The sequence below is a fragment of the Bufo bufo genome, chromosome 4 (assembly GCF_905171765.1).
Source record: "Bufo bufo chromosome 4, aBufBuf1.1, whole genome shotgun sequence".
In the NCBI taxonomy this organism is placed as follows: Eukaryota; Metazoa; Chordata; class Amphibia; order Anura; family Bufonidae; genus Bufo; species Bufo bufo.
The window spans coordinates 147,672,519-147,689,270 of record NC_053392.1 but is presented as its reverse complement, the minus strand read 5'-3'; the positions used below and the strand labels follow the sequence as shown (position 1 = coordinate 147,689,270).

The following is a 16,752-nucleotide window of genomic DNA, read 5'->3' as shown; positions in this document are numbered from 1 at the left end:
CAAGGTGTGCTCCCCTGCATTTCAGGGGGCCAGTTATGGGGGCAGGAGCAGATCCCATAATTGATGGGATAATCTTATATATATATTGGAATAATTACTTATATCATAAACTATTACATGTCTCATCTACATGAGCTATGTCAGGAAAGCATACCTAGGTTGGGTTGGGACATTGCCAGTGATCTTTGACTTATTGGGGTAGAAGTGGTGACAGGAAGGTGGTTCATATGAGGCATTGGCTGTGTCATTGTCTTGCGAGGGTCTTGCCATGTTGTAATTTTCTCCAGGTGACTGTAATAAAATAGAAAAAACAGTTATGGTGGTCATGCTGAATATGCAAGTGACTGAATAACTCTAAGACAAGAACCTGTCCTAGAAATATATTCAAAGCTGAAAAGCTTTGTACACACGGATTAGGCTACTTTCACACTGGCGTTTCTGGGTCTGTTTGTGAGATTCGTTCAGGGCTCTCACAAGCGGTCCAAAACGGATCAGTTTGCATTCTAATGCATTCTGAATGGAAAAGGATCCGCTCAGAATGTATCAGTTTGCATCAGTTCAGTCTCCATTCCGCTTTGGAGACGGACTGTCCGTCTGACGAAACTGAGCCAAACGGATCCGTCCTGGCACACAATGTAAGTCAATGGGGACGGATCTGTTTTCACTGACACAATAGAAAACGGGTCCGTCCCCCATTGACGTTCAATGGTGTTCAAGACGGATCCGTCTTGGCTATGTTAAAGATAAGACAAACTGATCCGTTCAGAATGGATGCAGACGGTTGTATTATCTGAACGGATCCGCACAAAACACGAGTGTGAAAGTAGCCTTAAAACTTGATAAATTGAGATATGGGGATGACTCTGTGATCTTCTAATTTACACACAGACATATCAACTCATGTCACATGAATCTAAGTGATCTTAAGGGTGGATTTAGATGGGCAGATTATCGGGAGCGAACGTTCCTGCAAATGCTCGTTACCGTCAATCTGCCCGTGTAAAGGTGCAGCAGATCACTCGATGAACGAGCAAACCGCTTATTCATCCAGTGGTCCTATGCGTTTGTGCAAGAACATAAACTATCGTCTCTGGGCAATCTAAACCGCGATCTGCTGTCCAGAAACAATGCAGATGTATGAGGACAAGCAATCACAATAGCGACTGCTCGCTCTCATACTGTGGGGGCGATTGCTTCACCGCCTATGAGCTACCAGCCGACAATCTGTTGCTACTCGGCGCATGTAAATGCACCTTTGGGGTAACTGCACACGATCCAGATTACATGCGGGTTTTTTTTCGGTGTGAATTTTCATACGGAGAAACCACTGTTTTTTACAGTAGCGGCAAGGTGAATGAGATTAGATAAATCTCATTTCCATATGAAATTCTGCAGCATGTCAATTCTTTGTGTGATTCTGCACATTATACATAGTACATTTCCCCACTGACTTCAATGGGGAAAATCTGCAACAAAAAACAGAAAAAAAAAAACCCTGATAAATAGTGCCGACTTCATGCAGATTTCTTTTTATACAAACACGCAATGTGTGCAAGTAGCCTAATTGGATAACTTTGGGCATTTCTAGGTCATCGTTTGGGTCTCTAGGCATTAAATACATTTTATTCCATTATTTACCAGGACACTATGTTGGAGCGAACTCTCATCGTTTGCGGAGCTGCAGCTTTTATTTAGTGACAAATCACTATTTCTCTGTATAGACGGCCCCAGGAAACAGAAAGCAATGCAGACATGAAAAGTCCGAGGCTTTTGTTATGCAAACATGTTGCAATTACAGATAACAGTAGCTGAGAGTCAGACACCCAAAGTAATGGCCACTGGTGCCAGGAGAGGGGCTTTGTCACTTGGAGAATAGAGACGATCTTATGACTCAGTCACTTCAAAGCATGACCACCCCCTGGGCAAGTCAGAGATGGATATGTCACAAAACGGTAAAAACTTGTGTGACGGTTTGAGTCATTTTTGAGTCCTGCACTTGACAGCTTGCAGTGCGCCAGGATCCCGCTGAGACGCCCACGCGCTCCAGCAGAAGCTCAGGCAGGAGTTGGGAAATCTATTGACACCGCAGTTGAGTAAGCGATGCGTCACTCTGTGGAACACCAGATATAATGACGGGATTAGAAACCGTGCCATTTCCCTTTCTGAGATGTGTGCAATCATACCACTTTAAAACAAAACCATTACAATCTAGGATATTTGTGTAAGAAAGATTCCGTAATGTGAGACCTTTAACTAGGTCCTTCACACGTTGACAGTACAGCTTAGTACTTACACCCTATAATTAGGACAAGATCGGAGATTGAGAGTAGAATTAATGAGATAAATCTCCTCCTAACTGTATTTTTGGAAAAATCTGATTACTATGGCAGAAAGAGACAGGAACACTGTGGTGTGAGGAGGAACCTCCTCAGCCGTTCACTTTGCTTGAACGGAATGATATTTTGGTCATAGTAATGGGAGACAGGCTGGTTTCTATGGAGGCGCTGTCTGACAACCTCCTGTAACAAGCCACTGCTTTTAGATCATGTCAATCATGGATGTACAATGTGAAATAATAAGGGCCACCTCCTGACACGGTGCCCTTGCTACATGCAAAGTGCCAAGCCCCGATTAGTAGAACCATGGTCTCATTCACCCCCCAAGGTGCAAACTGGAACATTACTCCTGTCATGACCTGAGATCATCGGTGCTATGGCGCTATATAGTACTGAAGATTTAGATCAAAACACTTCTTACTCTGGTGCCAATTTCGAAATCTGGAATTAGCACTTGTACAGGTCCACCAAACCTCTAGGACTGTGATGGCTAACCTCCGACACGCCATCTGTAGTAAAACTACAACTCCCAAGATGCACACTTGCTTAGCTGTTTTCAGAACTCCATAGAAATGAATGGAGCATGCTGGGAGTCGTAGTTTCACCACAGTTGGAGTGCCGGAGGTTAGCCATCACTGCTCTAGGACCATAGTAGTAGTGTGTACTTTTACACTGGCAGTAGATATCTCAATGTATACTATATTTCTAGTAACCAGTCTGAATGGTAATAGTAAGTAATGTAATTCCACTTCTCAATTTGCATTATTAAAGGGATTCTGTCACCAGGTTTCACCCCTGTCAGCTAAACATATGCTGATGTTCAGGGCCTCATCACGATTCCTAATGTGGGCTTATTTAGCTAAAAAGCAGCTTTTACTAACCTGTCAGTCAAACAAATAAGGTGCCCAAGGGGATGTGAAGCGATGCCAGGTGCCGGCCACACCCGCCGCCGTTCGTGCCCTGCGCCGCCTTTCCGGACTTCTGCGCCGCCTCCTAATCCTCTGTGCCGCCTCTCGCTCTCCCTCCCCCTCCTCCTCCTCCTCCTCCTGCTGCTGCTGTAAGATCTCGCGCGTGTGCACAGGCCTCTGCCTGATGCGCCCGTGCGGACTTCTGCATTTGGCTTCTTCCAGCGAAGTGCGCATGCGCCAGCACTTCGCTCAACCCCTGTATGCGCGAGATCTTACAGCAGGAGGAGAGGGGAGGGAGGGAGAGCGAGAGGCGGCACAGAGGATTAGGAGGCGGCGCAGAAGTCTGGAAAAGCGGCGCAGGGCACGAACGGCGGCGGGTGCGGCCAGCACTTGGCATCGCTTTACATCCCCTTGGGCACCTTATTTGTTTGACTGACAGGTTATTAAAAGCTGTTTTTTAGCTAAATAAGCCCACAGATGACATTTATAAGCCCACATTAGGAATCGTGATGAGGCCCTGAACATCAGCATATGTTTAGCTGACAGGGGTGAAACCTGGTGACAGAATCCCTTTAAGGCTACTTTCACACCTGTGTTCGGGTGTCCGCTTGTGAGCTCCGTTTGAAGGGTCTCACAAGCGGCCCCGAACGCAGCCGTCCAGCCCTAATGCATTCTCAGTGGAGGCGGATCCGCTCAGAATGCATCCGTCTGGCGGCGTTCAGCCTCTGCTCAGCGAGCGGACACCTGAACGCTGCTTGCAGACTTATAATGGAAGTCAATGGGGACGGATCCGCTTGAAGATGACACTATATGACTCAATCTTCAAACGGATCCGCCCCCATTGACTTTCAATGTAAAGTCTGGACAGATCCGTTCAGGCTACTTTCACACTTAGAAATTTTTCTAAGTTATAATGCAGACGGATCCGTTCTGAACGGATGCAAACGTCTGCATTATAGGAGCGGATCCGTCTGAGGAAACATCAGACGGATCCGCTCCGAACGCTAGTGTGAAAGTAGCCTAAGCCAATCTTTTTTTAACAAAATGTTGTTGGAAATCCACTATTGGGTGCTACCTGCATTATAATCCATATTTGTACTACATTTAGATGGAAAGCTACGGTTATGCACATCCTGCATTATTGATCCATGTTTTACTAAGTTTATATGGAAACTACTGTTATGTGTATCCTGCGTTATTAATCAGATTTTTTTTAACTAAATGGAGATGGAAAGTCACTGCTGTGAGCATGGTCTTACATAGTTGGTTTAAAAAATGTTCTTGAAGAACTGAGTTACAATCTAATGTACGGAGAAAATCTCCTATGTCAACATTTGTTAGTTTAATTACTAATATTGTCATTTGTCCAAAGTACACTGTGAAAGTGTGGAAAGAGGTGAAGTCAGGTTTCCCCAGGTCTTATCAATGTCTCTGGAGCAATAGATTAGTTGTGACTGTGCTGGCCACCGTGGAGGCGATAGGGCTTGTTAAAGCCTGTTCATCTTAGGCTTAGTTTTGCAGGAGGTTACCCAACAGGTGCTAAAACAGACTGACTGCAAACGTTAACCTGATGAAAAGACGGAAACTCTACCCAGACTGCCCACACCTCTAGGACATGAAGAAAAACCGGCTATTCTGCCAGGGAGAATGAAAGATAATGAATCAGACAGGGGGAAGTACAATAACAATACTAGTTTAGCCAAGTGAACTATTAACAAAAGAAAAACTGAGATTGCGCAATGAGATCCAGACCTGAATAGTATGTAAATTCAATTTGGTAAACCTAAGCCTGTATATTAGGGAACTCTTTATACTAAAGTTTGCAAATATTCTTCCATCAATGTATAAGATAGAGCAGGAAAGCTGCAGGGTTCTCTGTAGCCCCATAATCAGAATATGGTATAGGCTGTAGTATTATCTGATATTCCCTGCAACTACTGTGCCCTGTTATTAGAGAAAGCTTCCACTCATAAAGGGAGCAATTCTGGGAATAGAAGTATATTAGGAAATGGCTATGAGTAGGGTAGGCAAAGGTAGACCATATTAACTTTCTGGATTACACTGAATTTTCTGCCTTTTTTTCCCCTGTGCTACCCACATAAACAGCCCATCAAAGACATAACATAACACGCCTGAATGTCCCACACAAACAAAACACAGAAAAGGAGAACGTAAGATAACAGTACTATTATACCACATACATGAAAGATAGACGCCGTAGTGGTAAATGTCCACGGTGTACCAGGCACTCCATTGAACTGGAGTCAGGAGGATTTCTTGGTTTATTTTTTGCGTAAATGCGAGCTGGCAGGGCTAGAGACCACAACGTACAAGGACAGCTCCTCTGGTCATTAAGTTAAAAGAAACTAATCAGGACCATAAAAACAGAAAGCAAGACTAATCAGACCATAAAAACAGAAACCAAAAAGATATTTTCTATTTTTGCAGTAAGACTATTATGGTGTTTATTATAGTAATAGCGTAATACTGATGACTTGTCCTCAGGATGGGTCATCAATATCAGATCGGTGGAGATCTGACTCCCAGGACCCCCCGCCGACAGGGACGAACTAGGAACTTAAAAGTGGCCTCATGTTGTAGGGGGTCCAAACTGACACAAAATGATGCAACACAAGTAGGGCCAGCATAAGTAAGCAGAGACAACTTAAGTAGACCTGGCCCGGCAATACCATAGGGCAGCAAAAAAATACCACCCCAGCAAAGCTAAATACCACAGTGCAACAAAAACCACTGACTCAGCAGAACCAAATACCACAGTGCAGCACAAACTACTGTCATCCTTGACACAGTATGCAACTGTATCCCCATGCTAAGGATGGTGAGACAGGTGAATTTACATGGGCACCTAGGTGTGGCGGCTGGCCAGGTGCATAAGTACCTGATGCTCTTACATCAATTAAAGCTGAGAGCATCAGATCAGTATGTACCCGGCTGGTGGTCATGAGGAGGGCTTAGTGGGCCCTATGGGGTATCGACCCCCTGGGAAATTTCCCTGTAGGGTCTATGGCCAGTCCACCCCTGCGCGCTGATCAGCTGTCTGAAGTAGTTGTGGCACTCCAGCGAGAGCTGCTTCCTGTTCAAAGTTTACCTGTGCGTCATCTCCTCTGCAGTGGTGGTGCAGTGTAGTTACAGCTGCTTGTCAAGTGAATGGGATGAGAAGTTGTAATTACACTGAACTGGGGCTACAAAGGAGACAGCGCTGCAAGTGCTGCGACCACTTCAAACAGCTAATCGGGGAAAGGAGAGTTCATTTAGAATGGTTTTTGCTTGGAGACGCCATGAAGTCTGGTTATTACACCACTGAATAGTTTCATCATAGATGCACTGAAAAGACTAAAAAGATACCGTCAGCCTTTACAACAGTTCTACCTGTACCGTACACAAAGTACTCATTATATGGCATGGCCTCCTGCATGTACAAGCCCTTATTTTGTTATTTGTACACTGTATTCTATATTTGTATATCTGGGACAGAGCTTATATCTTTCAACAGTTCAAGTGACATTAACACAATTGTGAGAGGCTCAACTGTTCGCAATGGGAGTGTCAAGAAGAACCAGAAACTCCTTACCTGTGACCTAGTTATACTTTTGTAAAAAGAATAATAAAGCTGAGTATGCTGAAACCTACAATCTAATTTGTGGAACATAAGACACAAGGTAGACAGAAACAGACGGATGGAATGTGAAATGTCTCTACCATGGAAGATTTATGGCTTATGATGCACAGCACTAGGCTTTGCCTATCCAATACCAGATTTCCACTGCTGGAGTCAATAACGAAACAAAAGCAACATGAGCAGCATGATGGTTATAATCCTTATTCTCAAGGCAAATAAAGACTTCAGTGCACCAAGGGACACGGCCAGCACTGGAAATATGAGGAGTTGAGGTGCTCCAAGGAGCCAGGCCCTACCTCTCGGTGCACTGAAGCTCTAATTTGCAAAAAGTCTTTTTTCTTGGGAACGCTACATCCGATTTTCACAAGAAAGGTGTCATTTTAATCAGCGGGATAAGACCTACCAGGCTAAATAGGGTTGATCCTAATGACAGGTACTTTTTAATAAACATGGGCAGGGTTTCCTAAATCACAGATGTCCATGTCAAGACAGGATGAACTGCAAGAAGGTTTTCCAGATATATAAAGGATATCATATGTTCCATGAGTCTAATGAGCCTGACACAACAGCATCCATGTTTGTTTTAGCAGCTATTATTTATATTTTTATATGTCTACATGTATTGTTTATGTTCTGTATATACAGCACAGGTGACCCGATAATATCATATGTCTTTCAATTTATTGTATAATTTACTTAAGGGTGTGGCCACTTTCTGTCTACTGTTGATGAATGTGTATGTAAGATGACTATAAGGCATTTATTAATATACAGTATTGTTCGCCCTATAAGACGCACCTAGGTTTTAGAGGAGGAAAATAAGAAAATAAAAAATTTCATCAGACCCCAGCACAGAGCCACAATCAGACTCCCAAAGTTAATCAGACCTCTGATCAGACCCTCAATGTTAATAAGACCCCCAATCAGACTCCCTATGCTTATAAGACCCCTAATCAGACCTCAGATGTTAAACAGGCCTCAGATCAGAGAAAAAAAACTAATCAACTTACCTCTACTGCTCCGGCCGCCGCCGTGCCTAAGATCCAGCTACTGCTCTTCTTGACATTTTGTGACATCGAACAGCATCAGGTGACAGAGCGTGCCGACATCCTTGTGCTGTGTGCAGGTCACGGCACAGTGTGCAGCCAACAAAGACCAGGAAGCGGGGAGTAGAGAGCGAGCATGAACACAGGGAGTGATGTATTCACCGCTCCCCTGTCCTAGTGTACTAATGAGCGCTTACATAATGGAATCATCTACAAGATTTCTCAGTGCATCCCCCATACTACTCACTACCCCAGCACATTAGACTCTCCCCCAACATCCAAACTACCAAAACCCAACCAGCTCTCCTGGAAAGCCTACCACCTGCAATAATCATGCTGCCACCACACAGCCGGATGAGCAGCTATTACTTTTACCTGCTGTGTCCTTCCCCCCTCCTTTGTAGATTGTTAGCAGGGTCCTCTCTCCCTCTGTACTAGGCTGTTAATACGTTCGTGCTTATTGTACTTGTGATTCATATTATGTATGTATACCGCCTCTCAGATGTACAATGCCATGAAATTAATGGTGCTTTCAAATCTATAGTAATAATAATATGTACTAATATAAACACAGCGCCCCTTTTTATTCTGTTGCAGGTTTAAAGTATTACATTTTACATGTAACCACTAAGGGTAATTACTCTTACCATGTTCTTGATATTATAATGTCAGAACAATAGTGATGGCCAATCTAAAATCTCAAGTCCCAAGTAAGCCATAAAATGTCAGTAATTTGTGCAGCGCTAAATTTCAATTACGTAACCAAAGTGAGATTATTTGCTGAAACTCCAAGCGTCAGCGGCCCTCTGATTTAGAAGTACTTATGACCCGTACAGTAGAAGATTCTATCCATGCCTATTACAAAATCAAGAGCCAAAGAAAGTCCATCAGAGGTGCACTTTGCGCCATTGGCAAATACATGTGTATTCCAGGCTGGACGGGGGTAGAGGTTTCTGACTTCCTGCTCACACAACACTCCCCTTCATCCAGCACTGGAATGAAATCAGTAACACGTCTGTTTTAAAGCACGCCATCGAGTTCAAGACAGCCTTTGAAGAAAATTGGTAACAAGTTGAAATGACTGGTTCAGCAAAAGCAGAATAATCTTACCAATGAAGGGCAAGTCGTAGATCAGCCAGAAAATGAACAGAAAATTGCTGATTCCAGCATGATAGAGCGGCTGCGCAGGAGAGCTGTTCCAGGGTTTTCTCTGCCTTTTGTGGCTGTACTGACATTGATGCTTTATGTAGACCACAGTTTATCATGTACTGTGTATCTTTCCTCCTAAAGATGCCCACACACATACAAGGTCTGCCAGGACGATGGGAGCTCATCACTGGACGGTATCTGAAGAACATCTGGTACTGAACGATGCTCTATAGCGTTATATGTCGCTACGAAGGCTGAAAGATGGTTCAAATAAATTGTATTGTGAACACTTCACTACTGGCTACCAGTTCGCTAACCAGTTACCTACTGGTTAGCCAACTGACTCAAGGCATTTGAGCCTGTCCAATGACCTAGCCATTTCCCAGCATCTGGACTGCTGATATGGTCCGGCTTGTCTGGTTATTTCCCTAACCTTCTGACTTGGGCAGTGAGTATAGCCTTCAATTTTCTGGTGGCAGCGTTTTCCATCTGTGACCCAATGCCATCATTGCTTTCACTGTGAAATTAAATTCAGTAGGCTGAAGAGTATGTGTGAGGGGTAACAAACAAGGGATTCGCTTACAAGTATGAGAAAATCTACTAGAAATGTTCTGTTCTAAAGAGAACCTGTCACCTCTCCTGAAATGTCTCTTTTAGTAACTACCGTTCCCCATGTAATAACAGCCCTGGAACATCTATTTTTTTGACTCTAGGTGGTACCTGTCCTCTGTTATTCCTACTAGAAGTTTCTGAATTAAGTGCCAGCAGTCTTCAATAAAGGTTCAGCTGGGTGTTACCATTTACGGGTGTGTCCCTGCACAATCTGACACTATGCAATCTGTGCTGACAGTGGAAGACTAAGTTTACACCGCCTATAAATTGTTTTACTTTGCTCTAGAATTTTGTGCCAAGGTGCCCCATACTGCATTTTAAGCCATACCCTCTGTCTGAGCCAAACACGGCCCATGCCCACTAAGCAATGCCCTCAAGTAAGGCTTAGAAAGTGTGTAAAGCATGATCATTATGGTGCAAGTATGTATGACAGTTTTTGGGTGCAAACTATGCCACAATTTGGTCACAATTGTATTCATTCTGATCGGTTGGGGGCCAACACCTCGCACCTACACTGTTTGGCAGTAGCACTGGGACAGAACGACACAGCGCCATCCATTGTGCAGTAGACGGAGGTGGTAACTGCAGTTCTGTTCTCAGTCACTTCAAGGCGAGCAGCACTGCATTACATGTGGATGGGGCTGTGCAGTTCTGGCGGCAACTTCATGCGCCAAAGCCACTTTAAAACAGCTAATCGGAAGGGCAGTGGGGTGTCGGACACCCACTGATCAGTTGATGACCTATCCTGCGAAAAGGCCAGCAATATTAAAATCCTAGCATACCTCTTTAATCTTCCAGGCACCAAAGCAAAAGCTAACAATAATAAGCCAGGCTTTGTCATGGTGTTCCTTTTGGGGGGGGGTTGTGCCACAAAAAAATATTCAATATTTTTCAATCCAGCACCTGGCTCTGAATACTTTTGTAATTGCATGTAATTAAAAATTTAGCAAAGCCACTGAGCTATATGCATCTGTATAGCGCCACCTCCTGTTTGTTCTTTTCCTTATTTTGTGTCCACCTCACTGAGTTGGTCACACATGCTCAGTTAAAATCTTCAACTGTCCCCAGCCATATCTTCTGTTAGAATCTGTGAGAGCAAAAGCAGACAAGACACGCCCCTGAGCTGTGATAGGGAGATAGATGTAGAAGAAAGGACATGCCCCTGAGCTGTGATAGGGAGATAGATGTAGAAGAAAGGACATGCCCCTGAGCTGTGATAGGGAGATAGATGTAGAAGAAAGGACATGCCCCTGAGCTGTGATAGGGAGATAGATGTAGAAGAAAGGACATGCCCTGAGCTGTGATAGGGAGATAGATGTAGAAGAAAGGACATTCCCCTTGAGCTGTGAAAGGGGGATAGATGTAGAAGAAAGGACATGCCCCTGAGCTGTGATAGGGAGATAGATGTAGAAGAAAGGACATGCCCCTGAGCTGTGATAGGGAGATAGATGTAGAAGAAAGGACATGCCCCTGAGTTGTGATAGGGAGATAGATGTAGAAGAAAGGACATGCCCCTGAGCTGTGATAGGGAGATAGATGTAGAAGAAAGGACATGCCCCTGAGCTGTGATAGGGAGATAGATGTAGAAGAAAGGACATGCCCCTGAGCTGTGATAGGGAGATAGATGTAGAAGAAAGGACATTCCCCTTGAGCTGTGATAGGGAGATAGATGTAGAAGAAAGGACATGCCCCTGAGCTGTGATAGGGAGATAGATGTAGAAGAAAGGACATGCCCCTGAGCTGTGATAGGGAGATAGATGTAGAAGAAAGGGCATTCCCCTTGAGCTGTGATAGGGAGATAGATGTAGAAGAAAGGACATTCCCCTTGAGCTGTGATAGGGAGATAGATGTAGAAGAAAGGACATTCCCCTTGAGCTGTGATAGGGAGATAGATGTAGAAGAAAGGACATTCCCCTTGAGCTGTGATAGGGAGATAGATGTAGAAGAAAGGACATTCCCCTTGAGCTGTGATAGGGAGATAGATGTAGAAGAAAGGACATGCCCCTGAGCTGTGATAGGGAGATAGATGTAGAAGAAAGGACATGCCCCTGAGCTGTGATAGGGAGATAGATGTAGAAGAAAGGACATGCCCCTGAGCTGTGATAGGGAGATCGATGTAGAAGAAAGGACATGCCCTCTGAGCTGTGATAGGGAGATAGATGTAGAAGAAAGGACATGCCCCTGAGCTGTGATAGGGAGATAGATGTAGAAGAAAGGACATGCCCCTGAGCTGTGATAGGGAGATAGATGTAGAAGAAAGGACATGCCCTCTGAGCTGTGATAGGGAGATAGATGTAGAAGAAAGGACATGCCCCTGAGCTGTGATAGGGAGATAGATGTAGAAGAAAGGACATGCCCCTGAGCTGTGATAGGGAGATAGATGTAGAAGAAAGGACATGCCCTCTGAGCTGTGATAGGGAGATAGATGTAGAAGAAAGGACATGCCCCTGAGCTGTGATAGGGAGATAGATGTAGAAGAAAGGACATGCCCCTGAGCTGTGATAGGGAGATAGATGTAGAAGAAAGAACATGCCCTCTGAGCTGTGATAGGGAGATAGATGTAGAAGAAAGGACATGCCCTCTGAGCTGCCAGCCTGAAATAAATCTAGAAGAACAATTAGAGTAATGACTGGGGAGATCTCTGGATCCTTTCGAGGTACAGGGCTGATTGTAGCTTTGTTATAACCAGAATGCTATGTACTATGTAATGTCTGATTTTCATTTTTTACACCAATCATAGCATAATGCCTTTAACTGAATATTTATGTAGCAAATGTAATTTATGTTTTTAGATACAAAGATATTAAAGGGGTTGTCCAGCTTCTAACACAAGTTTATTTATGCCCTGGAAAGTACTGTACCCAAGTTAAAAAAAATACACTCACCAGCTCCCCACAGCTCTTCTGTTCCAGAGCAGAGGGTCCGATCCTGCTCCTTCTGGTCACCACCATCCTGATGGAGTCACATGCAGACGATCAATGTCCCCAAACAGCACGTGAACCAGCAGTAACATGCTGCTTGGGGACAGGTCACTGCTGAAACCAGTGACCGGCCGCAGCATGTGCATGTGTCCCCACCCAGAAGCTGAGAATGAGTAGGCACTGGAACGGATGCAGTGGGGAGCAGTTGGGTGTATTTTTATGTTAGGTACAACTCTGTCCAGGGCATAGCTAAAATTGTGGTAGAAGCAGGACAATCCCTTTAAGACGTATAAATATATATCCAAGTTTATAACCTGAATTGCTTCAGATACCCTCACGCCATGATTTCTCAGACTGTCTGGAAACATTTGTCTGCGTTCTTTCTAAGTAAGACACTAAATGCCACTGGTGAGCTGTGATTTTAAGATGAAGAACCCCCGAGTAACCTCCATCCAGTGCGGCCTGTCCCAGCATGGAGGTGAAGATTCCAGCACGGCTGCTTGTTTGGGTCTATTCTTAGACGGCTCTTAAAATACTTTGTTGGCACCCTTTATAAACTTCTTCCTTCGTCACACATTTACAGCTGTTGCAAAGCACTCTGGGTGGCTCCTCACTGTACCCTTGAAAACAACTGGAGGGAACCTAGCACCAGTCTCCTAGTGCAGCTGTCAGACTTTCCTTTCCAACTTTAGAAATGGATTTATCTTCTTCAAAGCGATTACTAGCGGAGAACCAGCATGCACATATCAGTATATCTAGTAAAAGAACGCGTATGGCAGTTATCTATCCACACATATTCACGCTATATTAGCAGGTTTGGGCGGTGCATTCAATTCTACTGCCTTGTTTTCTTGTGTTGAATGGTTTCAGATTGTAGTTAGTCATTTCTAAGTTACCTTCTTCTCTTATGCAGGTAAGATGCTGGGTGACAAAGCAGGGGGTAGGGCCATAACAGTGTCCATAGTGCCCATTCCAAAAACTATGAAGAATAACTCAAAATCATTGTTTCACTTTCTATAACACTCTAGCGGCTTGGCTTACGTGGCAGTAGTTTCGCCAATTTTGCGGCTTGCCATTATATTCATGAACTTGGGAAGATCTGGATGAACAGAAATATGGGTCCTTAAAGGGTTTGTTCCAAGATTTTTAAAACGTTCCCTTGCAGTAAAATAAAAAAAAAGTTCATATCTGCCCCCAACCAGCGCTTCCACAGTTGCCCTGCGTTAACTTGTTCTTCAGTGAAGATGTGCCGCACATGCACGTGACAGCAGCAACCACTGCCCTCTGCAACCTCAAGCATTATTCGCACCACCAAAGGAGAGTTATTTCATTTATTTTATTGCATTTACTGAAGTTAGGAAACTTTGTAAAGTCTCTGAAACCCCTTTAAGAGGGTTCAGTGAACCACAAAAAGGGCTCAGGACAAGAGAGAAAAAAATAAAATAAAAGGGATTCTCACCATCACTGATGCCCCACCGCTCTGTTCCAATCTTCACCAGATCTCCACTGGTCTCTACTTCCTGGTATGGTCTCACCCCACGGAAAATATTTGGATAGGACTACATCAGCCACTGAGGGACTGGGCAGGTGACTTCCTGCGTGTTGAGAAGGGACCAGGAAGAAGAGACTAGGGGGACCCAGTAAGATCTAGAACGGGATTGGCAGAGGATCGCCGAGTGTGAGTATTCTCTCTTTTCTTATCCCAATCTGAGCCCTTTCTAAAGACCCCCCACACTCTGAACAACCCATTTAAGTGATTTTCTACGGGAGATGTCCATTAATAAATAATGAATAAAAAGTGCTTATGATAAGTAAGGCCTCCTGTGTCTGCAATTTAAAAGGTCTCCTGTTGGAAAATCGGGGAAGAACATATGCAGAAGGAGGACATGAAGGAACATATCCAACTTGTACGTTTCCAGCGGGATGGCCCTCTAGGGAAGTTATTGTGCATTGTTACTTATTGTATATTCTCTCGTCCAAGTGATTTGGAAAGAGAGTCAAAAGTTTAATGAAGATCAGATTCGGCAGTGCTGCTCCGAAGATCTGCACACTGCACAGTGGACTTCTGGATCATCCTGTAGAGAGTAGAGAATGGTGTGGGCAGTACATAACTGGCTTCTTGCAGCCATCCCAGATGAGAGCTGGTTAAAGAAATCTAGCGGAGTCCCAAGCTGTTGACTGAGTCCATTGTTAGTATACAGAATGCTCCAGACTTAACACTGTAACCAATGACACATTTGGAAACAAAACCCCCTTTGATTTCTATTGGTAATTTAACATTTAAGAAGTGGACAAGGTCCAAAGAGTAAGAACAAAGGGGCAGAAACTGAAATAGACAATTCATATTGTGTTCCTTCCCTCAAACAGACTGCTAATGTCTGAACCTCATTAGCAGAGATGCATTTACAAAGCTAATAATGTCGCCATTGAGGAGCGCAAGTAGTTTCCTTACCACCGAAAAGGGAGGTGCAGCTTTAATTGTAAAGTTACATTTAGGATGGGTTTGTGGCGTGTTTTTTTTCAGCATTATTGTGTTTTGAGACATCTTTGCTCCGGCATTTTTTGTGCAGTTTTTGCAGAAAAAACACCAGCATCAGCTGTTAGCTGAAAGTCTATGGGAAATAAGAAACACAGGACACACAAGTGGGTTTTTTTTTATTGCTGGTGGGGTTCTTTCAACCTGGTGGTGGTTGTTTTTTTTTTTTATCCCCTACACTATAGGGATAAAACATGTTTGAAAAAAAACACTATTCAAACATGTTGGCACAAAAACAACACAAAAAAATGCATGCGTTCTTTCTGTTTTTTTTTAGCAGGAAGCAAAAACTGAAAAAAGGGGGCACAGCCAAGTGGGCTGAGGAGTTTAGAGGCTAACCCTCCTGTATTTTAAATGGTCAACCTAAAGACTGAGAGCTTCCTCTGAATCCATCTCCATATGGCTTCTGTAGATATGTCTTCGGTGTTGACCACTCAATATGAGGCAGATGTCCTGTTCTCCATCTGAATGGGGTTATCCAATAGTAGAAATCCAACTCCTACTCACCCAGTCCCCGGAACCCGCGTCCCTCCAGATCGCTGCATGGCCACCGCTTCATCTCCCCGTCGCTCGGATCAAAACATCCGGGGACGGGGGGAGCAGCCAATAGCAGGTCGTGACAGTGACCAGCCTCCCTAGGACTGCGGTGTCGGGGACCGGGTAGGCATCGTCTATAGGAGGGGCCGGGGCATTGTGTGGGGGTGTATTTCTACTACCGGATAACCCCTTTAAGTGTTCTGTCTGATAGAGGGTTAACGGGAACCTGTCACCACATAAATGCAGTGTAATCTGCCAGCAATATGTTACAGAGCAGAAGGAGCTGAGCAGATTGATAAGGGGTTCTCCGCTATTGCCATAGTTATGACCTATCCTCAGGATAGGTCATAAATATCAGATCAGCACCCCTGCCAATCCTGTCTGAAGAGAACACAGCGCTTGTACGAGCTCTGCCTTCTCTTCATTGTTTACCTGCTTGCTGTTGATTTCGCAGCAGTGAGCAGGTGTAATTACAACTATGACGTCCCGTTCACTTCAATGGGATGGCTCTGTAGTATTCACTCGAACAGGAAAGAGCTGTCCTATTGAAGTGAAAGGGACGCCATAGTTGTAATTACACCTTCTCACCACTGCAATTGCTGCGGCGAGCAGGTGGAACAATTATGAGAAGGCAGCGCTCATACGAGCACTGCGTTCTCTTTAAACAGCTGATTGGCAGAGGTGCTGGCGGTCAGACCCCCACCGATCTGATACTGATGACCTATCCTGAGGACATCAATATGGCAAAAATCGGAGAAGCCCTTTAAAGTCCAGACTTAAAGGGTAAAAACAAAACAGCTTTGTTTCACACTGCACAAAAAGACAACATGAGGTTGGTTGTGGCCTTCTAGCGTTAACGGAGATCCTCCGCTGCTCAGTTTAAGGGGTCTGGCAGGTTGGATTCCGGACACTTGTGGAGGGGCTTTTTCCAAGTCAGTGACAAACTCAGTTCTCCCTCTGCTCAGAGTTTCCAGCAGATAACAAGAGGTCTCGGAGAGTTCAGCTGTCTGACGGAGCGAGTCCCCTTCTGTGGAAAATTAGCACCAGCACTCCAAACGCATTTGTGC

General features: G+C 44.4%; 1 protein-coding gene across 1 annotated transcript in view; it reads right to left on the bottom strand.

Moving 5' to 3' along the window:
• Nucleotides 1–16,752, bottom strand: part of WWTR1 (WW domain containing transcription regulator 1) — an 85,085-nt gene that overhangs the window by 27,773 nt on the left and 40,560 nt on the right. The window contains exon 2 of the mRNA XM_040428024.1: nt 155–291. Within this exon, the coding sequence (XP_040283958.1) occupies nt 155–291 (137 nt within the window). The remainder of the gene's footprint in view (nt 1–154; nt 292–16,752) is intronic.